Source organism: Centrocercus urophasianus, unplaced genomic scaffold (assembly GCF_019232065.1).
Source record: "Centrocercus urophasianus isolate 14NV4802_14NV808 unplaced genomic scaffold, USGS_Curo_1.0 seq_13, whole genome shotgun sequence".
In the NCBI taxonomy this organism is placed as follows: domain Eukaryota; kingdom Metazoa; phylum Chordata; class Aves; order Galliformes; family Phasianidae; genus Centrocercus; species Centrocercus urophasianus.
The window spans coordinates 41,618,675-41,643,737 of NW_024884475.1; the positions used below are offsets into that span (position 1 = coordinate 41,618,675).

The 25,063-nt window shown below is 42.2% G+C and overlaps 1 protein-coding gene across 1 annotated transcript in view; it reads right to left on the bottom strand.

Annotated features, from left to right (window-relative positions):
* The window catches only part of ADGRL3 (adhesion G protein-coupled receptor L3), a 304,411-nt gene that overhangs the window by 89,693 nt on the left and 189,655 nt on the right, over positions 1–25,063 (bottom strand). The window contains exons 7-8 of the mRNA XM_042811914.1: positions 6,384–6,689; positions 4,295–4,398 (exon numbers count right to left, since the gene is read on the bottom strand). Coding sequence (XP_042667848.1) covers positions 4,295–4,398; positions 6,384–6,689 — 410 coding nt within the window. The remainder of the gene's footprint in view (positions 1–4,294; positions 4,399–6,383; positions 6,690–25,063) is intronic.

Here is a 25,063-nt window from a genome sequence, read left to right on the forward strand (position 1 = left end):
CCACAGGAAGTGGCAACAGTCCTACAAGGTTCTTAGAGGGTGAAGTTGCCACTGTGAGGCAGGCATGAAGTAAAGAAAAATGCACAAGTAACTGAGTTTTCTGCTACAAGACTGAAGAAAAATAAATGAAGTAAAAATACTGCATCTCTTTCTGACTTGAATCTTTTTTTTTTTTTTTTCCCTGCATAGACTGTTAAAAAATTAAAATTTGAAAAAAAAATAAAAACAAGCAGCAAAAAGTGGATTGTGGGATAAAAGAAAGCACTCTGTTCAAATCAAATCTAATTTCTGGTTGTTCTGGGTGATGTTTAGCTTTTTTGCAAACTGCTTAAATCTCATCTTGGAATGCTAATTTGAAGGAAAGAATGCTTTTCCTGTCAAAATCCAAATACACAAAACAGATTCCTCTGTCTCTGTTGTAAATTGCACCCCCTCCTTCATTTGAGAATGCTGGCAGGTTTCCACCCAGAGTTATAAATGAGCATCGACACACCTGAAACTGCACTGTGCAACACTTGCTAACATTTTCCTAGTTTGCATTACTATCTCTCTTATTCTTACAACTGAAATGACTGTGAAGTAATAGTTGTTAGATAGGGCATAAATTCTTGCCTGCTTCCTATACTCAAAGAAGACAATTTGTAATAGTAGCCGTAAAGCAGTGGAATAGGTTGCCCAGAGATGTGGTGGAGACACTCAAAGTCAGGCTGGATGGGGCTCTGAGCACCCTGATGTAGCTGTAGGTGTCCCTGTTTCGCAGATGGCCTTTTAAGAGTCCCTTGCAACTGAAATGATTCTATGAATTATAGAGTTTTGTTTGGAAAGACTAACAACTCTCCCGTAGCATGTTTGCTGCTTCATTCCTACCTTTCTCAGAGGCAATCAACTGTAGAAGAGGTCAATAGAATAAAAATGGGGGAAACGGCAAAGAACAATTTATGAAAGAAAAATTCAGAGAAAAACCGAAAAACCGAAAAAGATGCTGGGGAAGACAGCAAGTGTGACGAAACTTCAGTGCCAAAAATATTTTCCTGCAGCCTGGGGCTAACAGTGATATAAAGGGATGGTATGAAAGTCTGAATGAGGATTTTTAAACCAGTGGCTCACAGCTCCAACGACCACAGAGCTGATGTCATTTTCTGAAGGGACAAACATCTGACAGGTTTCATCGGGCACCACCAGCTGCTAGCATGGGGCTATAGGACAGCTTTCAATACTGCAAAGACTTCATAGCCATTTTGTTTCCCTAGCAGAGATTTCAACATGCACATGCTCATTCATGCAATACAGTCAGAGCACAACTACCACCCTTCTTCTGAAAAAGAAAATGCCGTTCCACTCAACTTTGCTTTTTTCCTTTTCTTGGATGATACCTAAGGATATAACTGACACATTACAAATGCTGGCTGTCCAACAAAGAGGTGTATGGCTGTTCTCTCCAGAGCACAACAGATCTAGAGAACAGTGAAAAACTGTATCTGAAACTATATTCAAACAACTTTCAGGAATCTGCATTTAACATCCCATTACTAATCTGCCAGCTGCAGCATCTGCTGCTTCAAGTACACTATAATGCACTGAACACAAACTGGCAGAAGCAATCTGGATGTAGAATTGCACTGCGGTATTGTTAGGACTTTGCCTTCACCTGGATACTCCTGGAGGATGTAACACTTTTTATTCTACTGGAGAGGTTATTCTCTCCTTCAGAGCCTCAAAATTGAGCCTAGTGGGGCCTCTCTCCCACACGAATCACCCTCAACTGAAAGCTGCAGCAAGGAAAAGACATTTTCAGGCATATCACATACTGCGCAAAGGCCAGTACTGATGAAAGCAAGAAGTAAAACAAACAGGCTAAGGCTGAACGTATGACCTCATGATTAGAACGATGCAATGTATCCAAAGCTGACCTTTTTGCTTCCTTTTACTGCTTCAGTCTAGAAATAACCCACACAGCAGTGCATAATTCAATAGCGCTGGCAAGTTTATTCTCCTGCTATGTTATGAGGGCATGGTAGGCACCAACAATAAAGTTAAAGTAAATGTCAAGGGGGCAATGAATTGCTGAAGCGGACATTTGTTCTGATCTTCCATCAAGCACAATAACTCTAATGGAAGCTAACAGAGAGTTGTAAAACCTAATACTATGATGCAAGCAGGCAAAAACCCAATGTACAGTCTGAGCACAGCAGGAAAAAGAAAAGAAGCAAGTAACAATCCTTACTTCACTATAGATACATGAAAGCAAGTATGGCATTCCCCTGCCATTCATTCCGGTTTGGCTGAAAGTGAATCCCATCATCCTTCTTCCTGAGCAGTTTGGACTCAGCAGGTTGCAGTAAGAATTTCTGAGGCATACAGCAGACAAGAATGAAGACACAGTGGGTACGTATAAATCTTGACTGCCTAAGTGTTTCTACTCATTTTGTATGCAGTGCTACGATTGCAGAGGCAGTGGGATGGGTGACCAGGGAGGATCTGAGAGCTGGGGACAAAGGAGAGCTCAGCTGCAGGTGACAGACATACCCTACCTCCATTGCATGGCTGGCTTACTGCTTCCTCCAGCTGGCCTCACAGGATCCAGAAGGGGAGCTGGCTTTGCCCTGGAGGAAGAAGGCTCCTTTATCAGCTTTAGAGAACCAAAGGAGCACGTTCAGGGCAGTGGTATCCTGCCCATAGTGGGGAAGTGTGAAACCTGACTCTAAGCACAACTGTGATTTAAAGCTCCTCACTCACGCAGGGATATGCGTGGCCATTGGCTATTTCACAAGTAATTTGAAATCCAGCTTTCCATAGTGGTTAGGCCACATGGTCTCAAGATCCCAGCCACTCAGGCACAAAAAGGTTAGATGCAGAGCAGTCTGTCAGACACCCCTTGTCTTCCCACCAACTTGTGAAAGGTTTCCAAAGTTGAACATAGCTAAATTCCTCCGGAAAAAAAACCACTTTCCTCCTCCTCCACCCCACTCCCCCGCAAAAAAAACAACAACAACAAAAAAGCCAGTCCCAAGTTGTGGCCTGCTGGGCTGGGCATCTCTGAAAACCTGGCTCTTCAATTTTAGCCTGCTTTGAAAGCGCATAACAAATTAAATGGGGCTCATTTGTTACGCAAATGATAGCTGTGGTTTCAAATAAAGTAAGCCTAACCTTGATGGAAATTTCATCAGTGCAGGCTATTATTTCCCTCTGCTAATGGCTAATGGCCTAGCCATCTTCACTGAGCAGCAAGAGGTCTCCCAGCCGCCAGGGTGAATTATGACTGGAGTAAGCAATATTAACCCCTCCAGGATAAGTACGTGGGTCATAAAACAAGAACTGCACAGCTGCTAATGGCAGCAAAGGCAGTCTTTATTAATCAGCTAGCCTGAGCATGTGGCAGGAGAGCTGCCCACTCTCCTGTGCGGGACAAAAGCACCAGGAAGTACCAGGGGCTTCCTAACAGCTGTTCTGTGTCACTGTAGCTTTGCCTTAATTTATGTCTTTCCCTCGTTTTGGGGAGGCACAGGTATAAATACAGACAAAGTGGGATGGGATTGACTGGGGGTGTCAACGCTAGTTATTCACAGGTTGTTGAGCCTCAGCTAAGATAGAAGATGGGGAGGAGAAAGACAAACGGGCTCATCTGTAAGGTCACCTGTTCACCAGTGAGCACAAGTGCTCCTGGAGTGCAGTGCTGCTACTGTGCTGCAGCGCAGCCAGCCTGCAACACTGGGACTTTCTTGCTCCTGCTAAAGGAGCAAATAAATCCACACAAATTGCTATAATAAGGATTCAGCCCACAGACTCTGTGGCGTAAACACACATCTGGTCTCTGTTTCTAATGAAATCAGCTGAAAGCACCACTGTGCATTAATAACAAAAATGTTCAACATATTGCTACCAAATAAGCTCTGCTTGTCTTGAACTTCCATTGTCACATGTTAATGCGCTTTTAACAGTGATAAATGATGAAGTGCTACAAAACATTCATCAAGGGACTTAGGAGTAAAAAGTAACACATTACTACAGTGTTATTTTCTATTCTACTAGTCCTTTTACAATTGGGAAAAAAGAACAAAAAGTCAGTAGCACAATGCAAACATTTCATACTGAGCTTGCCTTTCTTCAGTACAGATTTCTCAGCTACAGGATTTAACCTGCACTGCATGGAAGGAGAAAATCCTTGGGGATGCCTGCAGAGGAAAGTTTCCTTTTGCAATAAGTTGGCATTTTCATATGCCCACCCACCACCTCCTCCTCCCTCTTCTCGCCACAAACAAGAACTGCACACAGACTTGGTTGGGGAAGGTTTTACCTTCTGAGTGATGTGGTTGATCCAGGGAGAAGAGCAGTTGCTGAGATCTGGTCCCTGGGGCTCCCAGATTCCATCTGGTGCAAGACACCGGAAAGTTGCAACACCTGGAAAAGGAAAGCCACTGTGTTCAGTGTTACTGATCACATACTTGACTTCATCAGATAAAGACTATGGACAGAGGGCTTTGCTTCAGGTCAGGCAGGATAAGTTCCCAGGCAGTAAGAAAGTGAAGCTGGATCTCAATCACTGAGCCAGCACCCCCAGTGCTGGCCTAGCCATTTTGCCTGCCCTGCCCCACCACTAATGTCTCAGGATCAGATCACAAGCTTCTACTTCCTTGTCCCCTGATGTTTTATGAATATTCTACTGCTCTGGATCTTCATTAAACCATTTGGGTGGAAAAAATAAAAAACTTTAAGTGCTATAAATGCTAAGATTAATGCTGAGTTTTATCATCCATCCCTGACCATCAAGACAGACATTAGAGGAGAGTTTTGTCTGGCATGAGCCTCCCAGATCCCAGCTGCAAAAGACAGTAAAGAGTTTCGGGACAAAGAGAAACACATTCAAAATGGTGCAGTTAAAGACTTCTAAAAAACAAGAAAGCAGAAAGCCAGTACACAGATGAAAGACTCTGCATCCTGTAAAGCGCTCTGCCCTGCAGAGCCAAACTTTTCAACAGGGGAGTGAATTACATACTAGGTCTGATGGCAGTGCCGATTAAAACCAGTGAGGGTTTGCTGATGCCTTCAAAGGGAGTGGGAAGAGGCCCACTGCTAACATACAACAGCTTTTAACAAATGACATGAATCACTGAAAACAGAGATCAGAAAGGCTTATTGCCTACTCCAAACCGTCAACAAGCTGGGTCTGTTCTTTTTTATTTTCTTAGCTATTTTCGTGCAGTCCTTTGCTCTTCTGCTCAGAAAACAGCTCTCTGCATCCAACCTTCATTTTCCCTTTCTATCATTTTCCCTTCTTGCAGTTTCAGTTCAGACTACCTCTTCCTCTCTCTGGGAACCACACGATACCTTTTTACCAAGCAGGGCTGAGTAAAAACATTCTTTACCTACTCTCATCACTGACGTCTTTCTATGCCTCTTATATTTGAGGTACATTTTATCACCCTGATCTCACTGAATTCAAGAGAGAGTCAGAATTTGAATACACAGGTGTGAATGGCTCTCCAGGGCAGTGGAGTGGAGAATTAATAGTCTCCTCTGCAAGCCAGATCCCTCCAGCCCTTACTTTCAGGCAATTTCCTCCATCTTCCGATTTCTTTCTGGCAAGCAAGTTTTCAGGGCATGACACCAAGACTAGCTTGAAAAATAAGTTCTTTTTGAAAACAGCATTTGTTAAAATAGGGTAAACTAAAACCATATGCCAAAGCCCATTGTTCAGTCAACTGTGTTCTGATGTGGACAGAAAATTTCCAACAGCAAACTTTTGGGAGAAAACAACTGACAGGAGAGTAGAAGAAAAGAAGCAAAATGCAACAAGCTGTAAAGCATTTTGAAAGATTTGGCTTTGTTGCCACTCTGCTTTCCTTGCTGATGGCACCAGATACTGGCTGTTTGGAAAAAACATTCACGTTGGTTGAGGAGTCCAGTCAGGGAATAGCTCAGAAAGGGTAACCATAACCTTTGGAATGCAAACAGTGAGGTACAGAGTTTTGGTAAAATACATGTTTTGTTGTTTTTCTTCTTCTCCAAACAAATGAAGTGTCAGACATCAACATTTCAGTCAGCGAGTTCAGAGGATACAAATACAGGCAGAGCAGGGAAAAAAGGTACAGTACATACAGCTTATGGACACAAGATTTCCTAGAGTGCATCATGCTCAACTTGTTAGCTTCATCTCTCCTTCAGTAAGAGCCTGGAATGACAAGGATCCTGTGCAATGTGCTTAGCAAATGGAGGCTTTGGTCAGGCCATAATCCACCAAAGTAACAAAGAGCTGACAAAGGGCAGCAACGTACTTCATTGTTGAATGTATGCCACGGGAGCCCACAGCCAAGTTGACCTCACACTTGCAGTATCCTACAGACAAATGCAGATGGCTCGCTGTGTCCCCTTAACCCTTCACTCACCTATCGAGCCCATGGGACATGGTTGCTTTGCCATTTGTCCCTGCCGGGTCCGAGACCACATAATATCACGGGCTTCCATAGGGTCGCAGCTCTCGGCACCAGCTGGGGGCAGCTGGGAGGAGGCGGGTGGGAGGTGCGTGGTCATCTCATCAGGAACATCAGCCATGGGTGAGGGCATGCTGGTGCTCCTGTTCCTCCTACCCAAAGCTGAGGTGGTGGTGGGGCGGCCAGTGCTGCTGGTGGCCATTCGTGGTGTGGTGCTGGCAGTGGTGCTCACCGGGCCCAGTGCCCCTGATGTTGATACCCCTGAAACAGAACCAGAGCAAATTAAAGACAGGGAGGAGAAAAGGGAGACAGTGTGCACCCAAGCTTCGACCCATCCAGAGTGGCCTGCTGGCTATAGCAGGAGCTACAATTAGAGCAGTGCTTGCTGCCTTTAAGAGGAACACAGCTAGGGAAGTATATAGGGGAGTACTGACTCCCAGTGCAAAAATGATTTTTCAAAAGCACTAGCATCTGATAAAAATAAAGCAGAATTTCATGCTCTTTCCATTTTTCTTTCTGGCATTTTAATGTAAAAATCTTATTTTCTGTCTTTTAGGGAGCATTTAGCACAGAAGTGCTTTTAATTTTCTATTTTTGTTGTTGAAAGCCCAGCTGGTTTGATCAGGAAAATACAATAAAAAAGCTCTGCACCACAAACCCATCTCCTAAAATACGAAGAATGGCAGCAGAAGGAAGGATGAACACAGGACACTCTCTGGAGTAAGTTGCTCATTTTCTCCCTCATGCTTTGCTGCCCAGTCCTGACACCGTGCTCAGCCCCTCAAGCAGCAGGCTGTGTGGCAGCACAAAGGCACACCGTAACCCAGCCACATCCTCAGGGGTGTAATCCTCAGAGGCTATTTCATTTAAACAGGCTGGGCATCCGGCAGCAAGAGGTGGAAAACTTGCTTTTGAAATGTCTTTTGAAACTTGTCCTGCACCCTGCCACAGCTGTGCTAAGTGTGGTAAACGCTGAAGATTTTGTCTCCTAATTAGACCAAGGTCTTGCCACTGGTTGCAGATTTGCATGGACTTCTTCATCTCTTGCCCTGAAACTTCAGGTGGGAAAACCAAGTCAGGCTCTCTCCAATTGTCCTACCATGTCCCCCCATACCCAGCTCATATAGGATGCTGCTTCTCCCATCTCCCAGAGATAAGTGTCCTCCCGCTTCTCTTAACATAACACTTCTACTCCCACCAAATACTAGTCTTTCACAACTGTCCCACCAATCTCCCCAGCAGTATAGGCACAGCAAGCCAAAGGAGAACCTATGGATAGCAATCCTCCTTGTCTGATACCAGTCTCCCTCAAATTTCCATGCCACAACACCTCCTTAATATCCCATCTCTCCCTGCAGCCAAAAGTCTCTCAGTGACACAAGTCGTTTCACATCCAGCAAAAGGAATCTGAGTTTTTATATTAAAGACAGCCATGTGTGAATGCCAGCCTAGCCAGAAATTAAAATTAAATCACCCTGTTGCCCTGAGCACCAACCCCCCAGCTCCTCAGCTGTGTGAGCAGGCTCAGTGTGCGAGCTCCCGAGAGCAGAGACCTTTTCTTTTAGCTCTGATGAAGCAGACCATGCTCACTATTAATGCCATATTAGTTATTAATGTATAATGATATTGCTGTCACTGGAGTTCAGGTAAATGTTCGTTCAAGTCAACCTATTTAAAGCACAGAGATGCTTGCCTCTAGTGTAGAACAGGAATTTTTCCATGTGAAAGTATTTCTTTTTCTGTGTGATTTAAGTAATTTGCCTGTGCAAAGACCAATTCTTCTGCCCCAAGAGAATCAATAATGTGGCAGCTGAAGCACACGCTTGCTCTGGTTATAGTTTCAGTCCAACTCCAAGAAATTCTCTACACAGACTCTAAGTCAGAAGCATAATAAAAGCATAATTTTCTGATGGACCAGTATTGTTGCTCAAGAAAGCATTCAATTTAAAAATTCCAGCTCTGTGATTGTTTTGGAAAATGAGATTATCTTCTTACCCAGCCTCCAAAAAGGCAACTGGTAGCGCTGTAGGCACTAAGTCAGCTGAAGATGAGGACACACGTTAAGGAGCCCGATCCAATTCCTGGACTCCCACGCCATGGGCTTTAGTGCTGCTCTTTTTGTGCTGCCATAGCAGCACATCAGATGCCTGCACACCAATTCCTTGTTCTTCACTTTCAGGTTAGCTGTGGTTATGTGGGATTGGCCTGACTTGGGTTACGGGCCCTGGCAGTAGACTTGTGCCTGTCAGCACAGGAGGCTGTGGTTTGTGCACATGCGTGCATATACGTGCACATGGCTTGCTCAAGATTTTGGGAAATGTTGACATTTCAGCAGTCACAAAGCTCGTTCATCAAAATTTTCAGCTTTCTCCTACCACCTCCTTTCTACTGGGTTTGAATGAATTCCAAAAAACACAAAGTAAAACCCTGCAGACATTGACAGATTTCTTCTAGTTTCTGCTCAAAGCTGTGCAGGATCACCAAGCAGCACACAATTTCCATCTGACATTACAGGGAGGATCAAAAATTGTAGAGAACTTCAGCAAAAACTTATCTGGTTTTATTACAGCAGGCCTTGCCAGGAGTATACACTTTATTTCTTCATAACAATGATTAGTTTGATAAATCACAACGTGCAGCAATTCAGCTACTTAGTCACGTAATAACAAGGTATTCTCCATTTGCAAAACGAGCTACATCATGTGCTACAGGTGCAGAAGTATCAAATAGAAACAGCAGATGCTGTAAATTAGCCTTGAAATAATTTCTACAGCCATTTGAAAGCCGATGGAAACTCGATATGGAAGCATATAGGCATATGGAAGCCTATGGATCTTGAGTGGGCAACGCAAAAGAAAGATTAGTTGAACTTAAGAAACAACAGAAGTCCTAAAAATGAACTGTACGGAGTTCAGTTCAGACCACAAAGAGGCAGCACAGGGCAAGAGGTAATGGCCTTAATCTGTGTGAGGGGAGGCTCAGGTTGGATATTAAAAAACATTTCTTGTCAGAAAGAGTGGTGATTCACTGGAACAAACTGCCCAGGAAGGTGGTGCACTCACCATCCCTGATGGTATTCAAGAAATGTGGAGATGTAGCATTGAGGGACACAGTTTAGTGGTATTGTGGCGATGGATTGATGGTTGGACTAGATGATCTTAGAGGTCTTTCCACCCTTAATGATTCTACGAGCACGATGAGTGAGCACCCAGGAGCTCCCCTCAACCCGCTTGCAGGGGTACTGCATTTTTGAATTTCCACTGACTATCACGGAGCATGTTGCAGCAGGATGGCTTTGGAACAGCTCTGCCAAGCTTCTTGTATCAGTTACACGTGAAGGACTTACTAGTGTTTTCCTTTCAATAAATAAATAAGTAAAATATTTTGTCCTTCAAAACCCCTTAGCATCGCTGCCAAAATTTCTTGGAGGGCTTGTTCTTCTGTCTTTTTTCTCGTAATACTGGGCTTTTTCGCTGGTCTTAAAAATCACAGCTCTGCCATTTATGTAGCATAAATTATAGGAAGGCATAAAAGAGCTGACCTGACATGGCCTAAATACAGTGAGAGACAAGGACGGCACTGAGTTCAGCTCAAAGTTCTGATCATTCCGTTGCTCAATTTGGAAATGAGCCCCAGTGAATATGACCACCATCACCACCAAGCTGCAGAAGCCCTGCCAGTTGCTCATTTTGCTCACAGAACTGTGTGCTTTAAAACCAAGTTAATTGGTTAGAAGGGGCAGAACAAGAGATCAGCATCATTTACATATAAATGATTCTCAGATCCAAGCAAAACTGCAAATAGACTGCAACCTGTGCACAATTACCTAAGTTCTACAGCACAGAACAGAGATCAAAACTCCAAATTATCTAAGGCTGCCAATATACTGCAAACCTTTAACTCAGAGAAAAGCAGCTTTGGTTTAGAACACATTAATAGAAGGATTCTTCAGATAATATTTCATAATACAATTCTTGTTCACAGACAGGCAGTGACCTTTAAAAATCAACAAAACTATTACAACCTGGAGCATATAATCTTGAATATTTTACTTTACTTAAAGCTTTCTTTAACCATGTCGTGCCGTATGAAGACTTCAAAAATAAGTTTTAGGTAAGAAATCAGTTTTTACTCCTTAACTTCCAATCCCAAATATTCACAAGATTTTACCAACTTCAGTTCCGTGGAACATGGCCACAGCACGGCGCTGGGATGAATATTTCCAGTATTCCTAAGGTACCAAGCTGCAGCCATGGAAACATCTCTTTCCTAGAAGAAACCCAAAGCAATACTTCATCTTTTTTTTTCTCTGCTGCACTATTTATAGAGAAGGCATTACTGGCAGAAAACTAAGTTTTGCCATCAGTCAGACCAGAGCTGCATTTCCAGCGTCCACGGGGAGTAATTGCAACTCCCAGAGGAACCTCTCTCTGTTCCCAGAGCATTTACTAGCAAGAAAAAAGAAACGGTCAATTTTTCCCTTCTTTCTTTTATTTCCCAACCCTTACACAGCGGCCCATTCCCCTGGAGGGGAAATTATGCATGACCAATGGAAAATCATGGGAGGAATTTATTAACAGATTAAAAAAAATCAAAACGTGTAAGCGAGGGGTTCTTTCTTTCCCTTCCCTATTTCCTTCTCTTCCTCTTTTTTGGTCTAAAATGACAATGTAGAATTGACCACTACTCTCTATCAGCCACTGGGACAATCCAGCACAGATGACCTTTTCCCTTCTGCTTTCTCCACATCTTTTTGGTGCTCCCAGATACAGGAGACTGCTTTTTTCAGATGATTTAAAAGTGTTTTCCTATCACAAAAGCTTGTGCAAAGCAGACCATTTCAGGCAAGAGAATTTGAGATCACTTCCTATCTCCTTTTTGCCTGATGTTTTTTTTTTTCTTTCTGCACCCAATAATCCAGCCTATAACCCACCTCACTAAATAATGAGCATGCTTTTAAAAAGACACAATGATTTTTCTATCCCATGCATGCAGATAGATAGATAAGTAGCTTTCTCAAAGCAATCCTGCCCTTGGAGCAGAACTCAAGGTACAACTAATCCAAGGGGTTCAGCTTCTGCAGGAGTACAGCATTCCATTTTTTTTAAAATTTTTTTTTTCTTCATTTTTTCTTCTATTGAACAATAGTGGAAGTTGTATTCAGATAGCAATGAGAAAGAGCAGGCAACTTTTGAAAGAAGCAGCAAAAAATCCTAAACTCTTCCTCCCTATCTCATAAATGCATCTTCTGGGAATTATTTTTCCACTGGCATTTTCAAATGCACTTGAGAATATCTTCTGAAAAAAAAATATTATTTGAAAAAAATACATATTCCTGTTTTCTTTCGCCTATTTTTGTTTGGGGGGGGGGGAGGGGGAAAGCTTTTCTCCGAACTCTCTTTGAAGTCAGAGCAAAGGATGACTGAAGTCAAGAAGCACCAACGTTGAATCTTGCACACACACTGCCATCCATAAGAGCTCCAGGAGCAGGCATCCAGTAACTCAGCTCAGAACACTGGCACTCCAAAACGTTACATCAAGTAGAAAACGCTCCCCTGTAAAACCATCTCATACTGAAAGTCCACTGGAAGACCAAAGGCCATACTCCAGTGCCACCCAGGAGTTGCAGCACAGAGAATCAACAAGGAGAGATTAAGCCCTAAATTACATGCAGCTCCTTTCATGTGTTTGAGAGAAACCATGGTTTATTTTTATTGCAGGAGAAGGCCAAGAAGGCTTCACATCAAACATCTCAACAGCTCTCGCCTGTACTCACATATGCAGTTATTTGTAGAAGCTGAGCCAGAATCCTATGTGAACATAACAGTTCACACGCTGTTTTTGAAGGGGTTTGGTTTGGGGTTCTTTTGGTCATTGGGAGCTTTGTTGAAGGAGACTGACAAAATGCTCAGAAAAACCTTCTGTAGGAACAAAGAATAGGTATGTGATAGCCCCAAAGTGTTCAGTGCTGCACACTGTCTTGAACAATGTGACTGTGTGCAGACCTGGGCTCCAGAAGGGTCATATGAAGTATTAATGCATACTTACAGATAGGCAGCTTCCCCACTGTCTGAGACAGCGGAGGAGAACACTGAGAGACAAAAGGTCCATTCTCTCATGGACGGCTGCCGAGTGGAAACACCCTTTCAGGATTTTTTTTGTTTTTCTTCTCTTCTAGCATGAGATTGTGAATCGTGCCCAATGCTACTCTACCCACACATAACTATTCTACAGAGCCTGGATGGATGCTGCAGTGCATATAGGGCAGATGTTGACTACGTTCCCAGTACTAGGGAAAAACTTTCAGCTGTGGTCCAAGATCTGGTGCAAACTCAGCTGTTTCACTGCACTTCAAGCTGGGTTCACAAAACACTTTTTTCCCCCCCCCGAATCTTAGTTAAAGCATTTAAAATTAACCCAAAAGATGAAGAGTGAGAGCAAAATCATCTCAACAGGCTCAAATCTGATCAATGTGCCCAAATTCATCCTTTCACACTGCACTACAAATCTGAGCAGCACAATTAATTCATTCAAAGCAACCACCACATGGATCCAATTTCCAACAGGCAGAAATTATGTCTACTAAAGCCCATTTAAAATATAGAATTCTGGTTATGACCATACATTTCTGATGATGATCAATTGTTCGTTATGCATGCTGAATTGATACGGAATAGTCAAGCTTTGTGAAAAATATTCTAGCTATTATTGCAAACTTCCACACTGCCTGATAAAACTAAGAACCCAAAATCCAATTTATTTTTTTCTTTATACTTATTTTGGTGGGTATAATGCACCAACTTTAATGCTCTTGTAGGGTTTTTTTTGTGCGCAAGCGCTTAACATCTTTCTGGCTCCCAGCAGCTCTTGGTGTCAGGCCCCAACTTAGTCATCATTTCTTTTTTTAAATTTTCTCTCTCTTACTCAAGAAATTACGGGACCCTGCTTGAAACGTGTTGCATCAGAGACATTACACAACATTTAACCTATTATTAGTATAGGGCTAAAGCACACCAGCATACCTAGCAATCAGAAATGAAATTCTACAGCATATGGGCATCAGCTATTGTCTTTACCATGGTCTTCTTAATACCAAACTGCAGTGGCCAAAACCAGTACTGGTAGCCTTTGCTCTGTTTTTCTATCCACAGTCTCCATCAAATCCACCACTGTGTACCTCTTAAATCCTTCAGTGCCCATCCAATGAAGGTATTATCACCATATTGCTGCTTCCAGTCTTTGCAACTCATCCTGAACATTCAGGAAGAAATATAACTGGACAATCATATGCAAGACAACAAATCAGCAATTTCTTTTTAACATAATGCTGTAATGCTGTTAGAAATGCAGATAAACTATGCCCATAGGATGCCTGGTAAACAGGAAAAGATTACAGAAGAGCTGATCTAATAGACAGTACATCAGGATTTATTATAAATGGACTAATCTAATAGGTTTGAGAGTTCAGTTCAAGAGCTATTTTTAGGCAATCTAGCTTTAAATCGCTCTAGTTTTCAAAAACACTGTCAGATGTAGCTGCATTTACTTTGAATTTATAGACTTTAACGTATAAAATCTGACGAATACTTTTTTAATCCACATATTATTTCACACAAGGGGGGAAAAAAAACATTCAATCCACTTTAAGGGCATACCAGCTGCATATTATTACTGAACATATGGAGTGAACTTCTAACCTCCTAAACAATCTCTGTCCCCTGGCATGATTCACAACCATCAGAGCCAGTGGTGCAGATCTTATGCACTGTCTTCCAACCTGAATCCTTCAAACTCTATTAAAGAGAAATCCAGTAGGAATTCCTCACTATCTCATTGTTAGAGAAATCACTTTTGATTTCAATAACAGGTGCTGTCAGATTTTCATTCAGACCATGCTAGAGTAGACACATGAGCACTATGCTTACAGACGCTAAAGATTTACTGGAGACTAAGCTTTCTGGGTTTCTTTTTTTTCCTTTTAATTAAACTATGTGTACATTTTATCCATGCAAGCTGAAACCTTTAGTTTCTATGCAAAAGAAACATGTATGTAGCGATTAAGAGGGGAAAAGCAGTTTTTCCCATCCATTTAGCAACAGATGTAGCTTCATCTAATGTGTATTTCCTGCCCTTCACCTACACTCCTGCATCTTGAATCGAACAACTTTCATGTACTCTGCAGAGGCAGTGCCAGATGGAGCTGGTCCTTCTCCAGCAGTTCTCCACCTCTGTACTTCTGCTGAATGGAAAAAAGAGCAGAAGTCACAAAGTGACTGTTTACGTCCCAGCATTTTCTGACCTACCCAATCAACATGATGAGTGCTTCCAGGTGCCAAAGGCACTCAGCTTATAAAGCTAGTTGAGATGTTTCTGTAGTGCAAGCTACAAACATAACTTTAATACGAGAAAGCTATCATCTTCAAGTAGTTTCTGTTCATCTGTGTGTGTAATAACTCCAATCTAGATGTTAGTCAGAGAGATGGCCAAATGCATTCAGATAAATGCCTTGGACTCTTTTAAACATATCAATCTGCCTGCGAAATGGCTGGATAGTTACTTTCCAATTTGTGAGATAGTTCAAAGGCCGTAAATAAAAAAGAAATTGGACAGCTTTCAAAAGTTCAGATTAGAGTTTTCAATTCTCAATGATTCGGAGCTTCCAAGGTACACTGCTGTGATCTGCATATGAATATTTAAAACCTGATTGTGCAGTGCTCTTATCTTGAAGAAGAAAGTAGAGTACAACCAAACCTGAGCAGACAACATTGCCATAACTTCAAGATGGTGAGTCCCCAGCCCCGCAGCACACATGGGTGCAGACATGAGTGAGCAGCTTCTGACTCTGCTGCCTCCCATTTGATCTGGCAGATTACGGTGACAAAGGCTGCTTTGTGCATTTGCTCTGCATCTCGTCTTACACCATTACATTGTCCTTCAATCCTAGCCGCAGCAAGGCTCAGGATTTGAGGCCTCTCTCAGTTCTGCATATCAGTGTTAGGCTTACAAGTCAGCCCCAAAGCCCAGCATTTTAAATGCAAACACAGTCCACAGGCGCACTGGACAACTGAATTGAAAAAAAGAAATGAAAGGAGCCCCAAAATATAAAAGGTGGAATTGGGGGATTCTTATACCCAACCTTTCCCAGCCCCTTTCAGGATTGACTTCTTTAACATGTATGTCATGCTGCATTTCCAGACATGAACTGGATATCTAGAAGCTAGACCTACTAGTTATACAGATGTTAAACCCATACTGTACTTTAAGCATCCTTTGGAGCAGCAAGGACAATAAGCCTGACAGCAAAAGATCACCTTTTGTCTTCCACCACAACTGCCTATTTTATTCTCTTGCTATACAACCCCATTGGTTATTTCAAACCTCATTCAGAAAACCAAATCCTTCTCCAAAGCTGCCAAGTGATTTTTTTTTCCCCCCCTCTGCAGTGCATTTGCTCTGCAGAGTCTTTGACTGCACTGGCTTCTATATTATTTATTTATTCAATGCACCCCTGCAAGAAAAACAGCCTGAACTATGAGAAGAGCTGATCATTCAAACCAGCAGAAATAGGGAAATGCTGAGAAAGGCTGCCTTGTCTTGTCCTGCAAAGATGCTCTCTTACATCTTGGTGTGGATACTGTGTTAAGATCTCTCCCATAAATGAGTGCTCCTGAAGAGAGAGCTGCTACAGACTCATTCTCTCAGCGAGGTGGCATCTTGCATTCTGTCATTCGCATTCAGCTAATGCTCTCACCCAACTTGCCAGTGGTTGCCTGTGGCACAATGGATGGAAGGAAGAGAGGGAACAAGCCTGTGCTAAACAGAAAAAGTCTGTCATGAAAGCAAATTCTAAGAAGCTGACAAAACTCCATTGTGAGAATATCAATATTCAGCTACATTAAGAAATAAAGCAGTTTCCCTGACAAAACATAAAACACTGTTTAGCTTCCTTCCAAAACTCTTTAGTACTTGTGTAGAAATGTCAATATTTTGTAAAGCTCAATTCTAATAGCTGTATTCATGTTGGCTCAGGGATCTGCCTAAACAATGCTTAACTAGGGAACTAGTGTCTAAATTTGCTTTATAGCTATCTGATGTTCTGCAGAAGGCTTTAACAACAAGAGAGACATTAATATTGTGAAAAACACATTTGCCTTAGCAAAGCAGATTTATAACAAACAAACTGTATAACCTACAAGTAATTTTAAGTTGAAGCAAAGTGGGTAATGGTTTCAATCAAGAATTTGATGCTTGTGGACACAGGCAACTTGGTACACTGTGAAATCCATACTGATGCCCTAGTAAGCCTGCTACACAAGCACTGCTCACCTGCATCCTGGGGGAAGAGAGGACCTGGGGGTACGAGCAGCAATGCCGAATGTGCATTCATGTGCCCCATTATCTTAGGGAGATGCAAAGTTTCCAGCCTGAAGGTTCCAGCACTGGAGTCACTGCCTGGGCCTGTTGTCTCTATTGGCAAGACACAGCGCAAGGCTGAGAGGAGCAAGGAACAGCAACCAGAACCAGAGATAGAGGTTTAGCCCAACTTGTTTGACTTGGCATTGCTAAGGGCTACCAGCACTCAAACAGTCAGATCTGGCCAAGGTTCAATCTGAAACTCTAATTCATAACAAGATGACAACGCATTAGAACTAAGTGGAAAAGCCTTCAATGTGGATTCCGAGCTTTGCATCTGTCAGCTCTCAAAGCATTCCTGTTGATAGCTAGTTCAGACCAGCACATTGAAATGTAAGTTTAACATTCTTGCAAAGAGGAGAAATACACCCATTGACCTTCTGGCACCTTGAACCAGTCCCAAAGAAAAGACAGACATAAAAAATCTACAAGTGAATGGTGGTGCTGAAATGCAGTTTATTTTAGGATGAAGCCACATGACTGTCTCCTCGGATTTGGCCTCTGGTTTTGCACACAGGCAATTGCTAAAGTTTAGGTGGTCAGAGGAATTATTGATCAAAACTGGAGCATCAAAAACACCACAGAGGAACATTCTGATGCTGTTGTGCCAGAATAGGGATTTTCCATAATGTCCTTCTGGCCTGGAAGCCTAAAATGTACCTGATCCACTTGGACTACCGAAAAGGAAAGACACTGTGGATCCCTCCAAGCCACAGTAGAAAGAGAAATTGGAACTGGTAAAGAAAAGCAGAAAAGATGACACAAATGAAGAAAAAAAAAAGTGATATCCTTTAGAGACTTTTAAAATGTGTAAACTCCTTGCCATTGTGTAATATATATGCTAGTAGAATTAAGTACGTGGCATCACTACAGAGCAGAAATGTGATAGTTTGTGCAAAAGAATCAAAGGGAAGAAATCGAGGCATATATATTCAACATGCAAAAAAAGAGGAGAGAAGAGAAAGAAAAAGAAGTCTGATCTGGTCCAGTGCATCTTAAAAATACATCGAGCACCTAGCTCAATGTGCCTTCATTTTTATCTGACCAGAAGACTCAAAAGCATTACAGAACACCAGGAAAAAAAAAAAAAAAAAAAAAAAAAATCAAACTAGTCCAGCAATTTGTATCAGATTCTGAAATACAGCAGAGATGCTTTGTTCAGATATTACTATAAGCATAGGATAAAACTAATGGTACAGTACAGGGCTAGAGAGCTGCTGCATGCTTCTAGCAACAAAGCCTCAGCCTCATTTATAGCTCTCACAGGTAATATAAAATTGGTAAATGCACCAATCTACAGCATGATTATTATTTTCACCCCCTCTTCAGTGTCATATATATTGAAATGTTTTTGGTTAGTAAATATTTTAAATCAAACCATTTAGTGCACGTGTTGGTACCTGTAATGCTATTAGCCCTGAGCCTTTTGCATTCCATGCATGCATTGAGAAGTCCTGTCAATTTGCAGGGAAGTATATTAGCTTTTCTAGTCACTGTAGTGCTTTACAGGTACTAAAACCTCAAAATCCCTAATATTTCACATTATCCAGGCAGAACTCTCATTTTATAACAATGCTAACCCAAAATCTAGCTCACTTATGTCATCAAAAGCAACTCTTCTTCCATTATCTTAAATGTAAATGAGAAAAAGCAGGCAGCTGAAGCAGACAGAATAATTCATAACAAAGAGGAAAACTGTCAGGCTAGGAATGCTAAAAACAGAGCATAAAACAGAACTTCTTTGGAAATGAATGAAATAACTGAATTCATGGCAATCAGGCATACATGAGGCGCTCTTTGGAGGTGCCTCACTGCACTGATGGTAACGGGAGCCTACAACATATGGTTCCTTCAATACCATGACTTTCACTGTATATTAAAATCTCCATACCTGAGCCTAGGCTGGAAAGCAGTGCCACACAACACAACAGCAAGCAACTTATGACTCCATCACCTAAAAAGCACCATGTCATCTACAGCAAATCTCTGAGGCACAAAAGAAATGGCAAGTGTCCCAACTATTTTATCAGGTTGCTTTAGTTGGCACTGGTTTAGTAAATCAAGGGTGATTACAAAATCCAGAATTGCAGTGTGGATGATGAGAACAGACTCATGGTGCGGAGAAGCAGGGCAAAACTTGTCCCAGAACAGACAATCCAATGGCTTCACTTCCTTCTCCTGCAGAGATCATCATTCACAATTATCCACAACTTGCTCCTGGGAGGTGCTGAGACGTGCCAAGGATTATACAAAAGCAAGGAGGACAAGGGATGCTTTTGTCCCCCTTGTTATAGCATGAGCAAATTACTAGCGAATGCAATATAGGAACCCCCCTTATCGATTCAAGTTATTGCCCAAGCAATTTCCCTGTAAAAAGTCCATAGCTCATTCAAAATATTAGACTGGAGGGACCACTCTTCCCATTTGCACCAAGCTCAGCATGTCCACATTTCTGAGTCCAGCATACAACTCTCTAACTCTCTTGGCAGCAGTCATTTGTTCAAGGTCAGACTCTCTGGCCTACAAGATGCCTTTCCAAATTAAGCTGTTATTTTCCCTTATTAAACTTCATATTTGAGATAAAACAGCAACGCTGATTCAGTTAAACCAGTGCTGTCTCCAGCTCCTGTCAAGAGCAGAGGGCGCAGAAATCTCATAGACTCTAAGATGCTTGGTCAAACAGGCTCCAGTGAACAGCAGGCTGTCACTAAGGGAGATGCAACTTTATTCCAGCAACATGCATCACTTCCAGCTCCAGGGGCAGCAATGAGAAATTACGCTTCCCAGCTGATATTTTGTCTTCTGTAATAGCAGTGTATATCCTGTACTGAAGAGATTCAAGAGCACATCTAAGAGCAGCTTGCTAAGCATGCCACAAGCTACCTGTACTTCTCAGGGAATGCTGATCCAATGTTAATTTGTCACACATGGCTTTCAGCCCTGCAGCTCTGCTGCTCTTGATGGAGACAGCAATGTTTGTCCCTGCAAGGAGATGGTATTCCCTGCTGGTCACCACCACAGAGGGAAAGGGGTGGATATAAGGAGAAAAATTAGCCAGCTTTCAGACATTAATGAGTATTCGGTGAACAACAAATCTGACCAAGCAACTTTGGTTGAAGATGCTCTGATATAAAGGAAATCTTAAGCGTGTGTGAATGAAAGCAAATAAAACACATAAGGAAGGAGCTGAATCTAAAAGCATGTATTAGATTTCTTTCCTCTGTTGCTCTCTGAGCAAATATTGTCCAAGAATATTTCACAATCTGTTTGCCAGCTGAAGTGTGCAGGACTCCGATAACAATATAACAAAAAATTACACGTCAATTTTTGTCAAGCTGAGGCAAGTCTAAGCTGTGTTGTTTGCCTAAATGAAAAACAAAACCATGAAAAATTGACCTGGGACAGCACGAGATTGCGGTAGATGAGTGCTGGGAAGAGGGAGCAGAGGATGTAAAATGAGAATGAAGTGCAAGGACCCTCTCAGCTTAACAATTCTTTTCTCCTGCAATTAATATGAAGTTGATCCTTTTGGGGTTGCTTATTTTCCTTTTTTCTTAAACCTTAACGCCCAGCCTGGCTGGATGAAAGCAATATGAGCTAGCCAGTATCACTGAACTTTTTTTTTTTTTTTTCTGAGACAATTTCCTTGCAGGGATCCTCCAAGTGGGAAACTTGGTGTTAGATTGCCTTCATCAGCCAAAAGAAACATGGGCTCAGCAAGGCTCAGCCCTTGCAGATGATAGGATTCCTGCTGAAAGTTTAGTCTGAAGTTCAGAAATTCCCCAGTCTCCCTTTTACCCAGATTTCTCTTTCTGCATGTTGAATAAAATTTCATTCATGAAGAACCTGCATTACAGCTCTCTGGGCACATTACTGGCTCACTTCCACTACAAGAGATCTTAAATCACTATTTTTAGCTCTTTTCCTCATTCCGGGTCAGCTCCAAAACTTACCACCGCATGTCTCACCTGTCATTGCCTCCAAACCATTTCTCCATCTGCCTCTAGAGTAAAGAGTTGTGCTTTCCAATTTTATTTCTCCATTGTTTTCCAACTGCTTCTCTGTCTCAGAAGAGCCTCTATTGGCAGACATCCTGTCCTAGTCCAGTCCTCAATTCCCTGTTTCCTTAACTCCAAAATCAAAGGTGCTCCTAATGCCAACAAGTTTGGCTTTGATGCCAAATCTTCATGTCTGATCTCTCAAAAAAGTTCAGAAAACAGTTTATGGTTCTGTGTCCAGGTGGATGCTGGTAATGAGCAGTGTTCCCCAGGGGTCTGTGGAACAGACTTTAACACCTTCATCAGTGACATAGATGATGGAATTGAGTGCACCCTCAGCAAGTCTGCTGATGAAACCAAGCTGAGTGGTGCAGCTGACACAACGGAAGGAAGGGATGCCATTCAGAGGGACCTCAACAGACTGGAAAAGTGGGCCCGGGTGAATCTAATGACGTTCAACTCAGCAAAGTGCCTGTGGTGGGCAGGTTGGAGATCCATGATCCTTGAGGCCCCTTCCAACCCAGGCCACTCTGTGACTCTGTGATTCTGCAAATTTATAGCCCAGTACAGGGCAGTGCCTTCAGTTCTCATTTATGCATTATCGTAAGGATTACCTTGGGTACTCTAAAAAACCAAAATATTACCATTTACAGTTATCTTATCAGAAAGAAGAAAAACAAGTCCTGAGAAGGGTAGAAGATGACTCCTCAGTGATTCCACAGCGACTGTGTCCAAAGGACATGACAGTGATGGAGTACTGTTTTGCCCCATCATGGCAGGAGCTCACTGTCACTTGCCCACCAACTCAGCCCAGCACTGCAGCCCTGGAAACTGTGGCATCCATCATCTTCTTTTCAGTAAAGCCCTTGCTTTGCTTTGGTAGTATTTGTGTCCTAATTGTTAGCCAGATCTCCTCCTTGCCTCTTTGCAGACCCCTAGGGAATGCTGAGGCTCAGCTGCTCTGATAGAGCCACAGAGTTTGAAAAATTGCTTTGCTTTTCCCTAAGTGCTCCTGCACAGAACAGAAATGCACAGGGCCCTTCTGCCCAGGGCTTCAGATCCCCAGTGCATGCCTCAAATTCTCCTGACAAACCTTTTCATATTCCAGGTAGGAGGCTAATGGACCAAAGGAAGCACACACGAGAACTGAGGGCAAATTAAACTTCCCAGGCATTTGCTAACATTTATCAACATCTTCCCTTCAGCAAAACCCAGCACAGCAGGATACTGCAAAGGGAAAGAAAAAGCCTTCTTACTGGCTGATGTTCTATGTCCCAGTGGTAATAGTTGCTGAATTACCACTTTCTCCACCTTTGGTGAGCCATAACCAGCAGGGTAGAGCTAAAGTCTGATTCCAAGATGGAAACACCATGAAATCCCCCCACCCCTGGAACTAGATGAACAGTGAGGACGAACTATCTATGTTTGCTTGTATGTTCGTATATTTCTATATACTCTGACCACAAAAAAAAATTACAATTAGAGTTAACTGCATGTGATGAAATGGCACATAAAAAAGGATGTGGCAGAAGATTTGTACTTGCAACACCTGTCTAATTGGCATCCTTCAAAAGTGTTCTTTTTTTGTTTGTTTGTATGTTTTTTGTTTTTTAGAAAGACAAGCTAGACTACATACGACATCCATAAGAACTTTTGTGATTTGAGCTTCCTCAGGGTAGGTATGCTCTATCAGAACTGTAGACAAAGGCCAATTTTGGACAATGATACCTGAGCTTACTGAAAAAAAGTAAATGAAAAGTAAATTATAAGATACTTGATCCTCTAACAACTAAGTGTGAAGCCAAAGACATCTTTCAAAGACCAGAATATATTTTGCAGAACCAAACTTTCCAATATAACAGATGTGTCAGCCAAGTCTTCCACACTGTATGTCTCTGCCTGCCATACTGCCAGGGGAGCACATTGAAGCCCTGTTTATACTCTCCTTCTTGCAAGGCATCCCCATTTTTGCCTTTGGAATACTCCTATAACACTGGCCTTGGCGGGCAGGTTGAGGTGAAAGGCTTCCCTTACCCTTAGTTTATGCTCACACTATTGTTTCCGTATGAAAAAAAAAAACCAAAACACAGACAACGAATAAGACATTTAGGTCGAGGCTTTCATAAACAGTATCCTAATGGTAGTCTCTGAGCAAGTGGCCTAATTTAAAAATACTAAGAGAAAGTTATCTCTCACTGAGTTCAGAAAGTATTGTTCTGTGCCCAGCTTTTTCATGTATCAGGTTGTTTAGAGCTCTCGGTTTTACTTGCCCTTTGAATTTCATCTAAGCATATCACAGGTTCAGTATTGGCTTTTGTGTTCAAACTGATGAACTTGTACACATGAGGCTAGAGCTAAGAAAGCCCTAAAAAAGAAAATAGGCATGCTTTTCACTCAGCCAAACAGGGAAACTGTGGCTACACTTCGCAATGCTTTCATTACCCCTGAAATTCCTGTAAGTTACTGGGAGGAAACCACAAACAAGCACTTCAACTTTGGCACACGCACTCCAAAATCTGAATCTAGAGGTATCTCTCTCCCTCAGTGACAAAGGAAACCCAATGAGTAGTCCAGGCCAGCTCAACACCTCCTATGGTTTGCTACCACTGCACGTCATATCTTTGCATTCATAAGGCCAAAGTCCATTATGGGCAGATAAGATTAGTACTTGTAGCTAGAGCAGCGTCTCAGTGCTGAGAAGCTCAGATCCACTTTGCAGAGCCTGAAGAGAGACTGTTTCTCTCCACTTGCTGGCAAAGAGCCCTTTGACAGCCTACATGTACCTTCTGCCTCCCACTACACTGGTAGAGAACCACATCAATTGCCTTTGGCAGTTGAAAAAAAATCTCTTATCAGGTTTTTAAGAAGTTCCACTGCTGGAAATAGCGTTTCTATCCATGTATTCTGGAATTACATTGCACAAGTACTCTAGAGATCTTCAGAAAGTACAATGAAAAATGGTGCACATTGCATCAGAAGTGAAAGAGATTGATAGCTTTGAAAAACATTTATATTTTTAAAAACAAAAACTGAAATTATTAATAATAATGAGACATAGCTTAAATAAAAACTATGGTATGCTAACTCTGTTAACACGGTAGTGCAGAGCACGGCAACATACAGGCCCCAGTTCAGCATAAACCTTAAGCCTAGGCTGAAGGTTATTTAAGCCTACACTTCAGAGTTATAGGACAAGCTGAACTCCTTTCCTCCCATTCACTCCCACACTCTCTGGAAGACGAAAACAAAAGGCAGATCAGCACCAAAAGACAGGACAGAATTAACATGGCATCCAGAATCCCTTCCAAGCAGCATCCACCTGGCAACTGAGATCTGCTGAGCCCAGGGCAGATTATAAGAGAAGAAGAGCATATAAAATGCATTTTGCTAAAGACTAGAGAACAAATGAAATCATATATAAGGGATCAAATGCTTCAACAGCACAAGGCAGGCACCGTTCTATCTGCTCTGCCCATCAGCCCAGTCCCAACAACGGGTGAATCAGACTTAATCTTTCTCACAAACTCCACCAAACGCTGTTTCAATTGAAAAAGGCTTAAGGTGAGATTTACTTTTTTCCTCACAAACTCCTGCCACGAGCACTGTCAAGATACTTGCATGCATTAAAAGATGACAGACACGAAATCACAGACTGTGTTATATTTAAACACAACCAGGCATTTCTTTGAAAAAGACCTGCACTGTTCCAAATTTTAATTCAGCTCCCGTTTGTCTAAAACAAGTCTCCTTATCCTCTGCAGCCTCCCTGCGCTTCTGGGCTGCACCAGTGAGGCTGCCACAGCACTACACACCCACAGGGAAAGTGCCTTGTTGTCATTACTCTAAATATACCTATAAAAAAACAGATGAAGGCTTCTCCAGCCTTGTTTGCTGCTTGCGTTTGTCCTCTCCTTGCACCAGGAGCACACACTGGTATCAAAGAGCAAGGCAGTGCTGGAGTTACAGTGTCATAGGCAGAGCTTGAGAGAAAAGGAACATGTAACAGAAATAAATTAGTCTCTTACTGAACAAGGACTTCGTTTCTGAATAAATGTCCTCAAGAGGATGAAAAATCCGTGATGAAAACTTAAGATTTATAAAACATAGCTAATTTGCTAAATTGCCTCAGAACAGAATGTTGGGGTTCTTTGTGTTTTCTTTTTGTTTGCTTGTTTGTTTCTTTTTTTTTGAAGATTTCCAGCGAGATACCACTGCTCCTTAGAC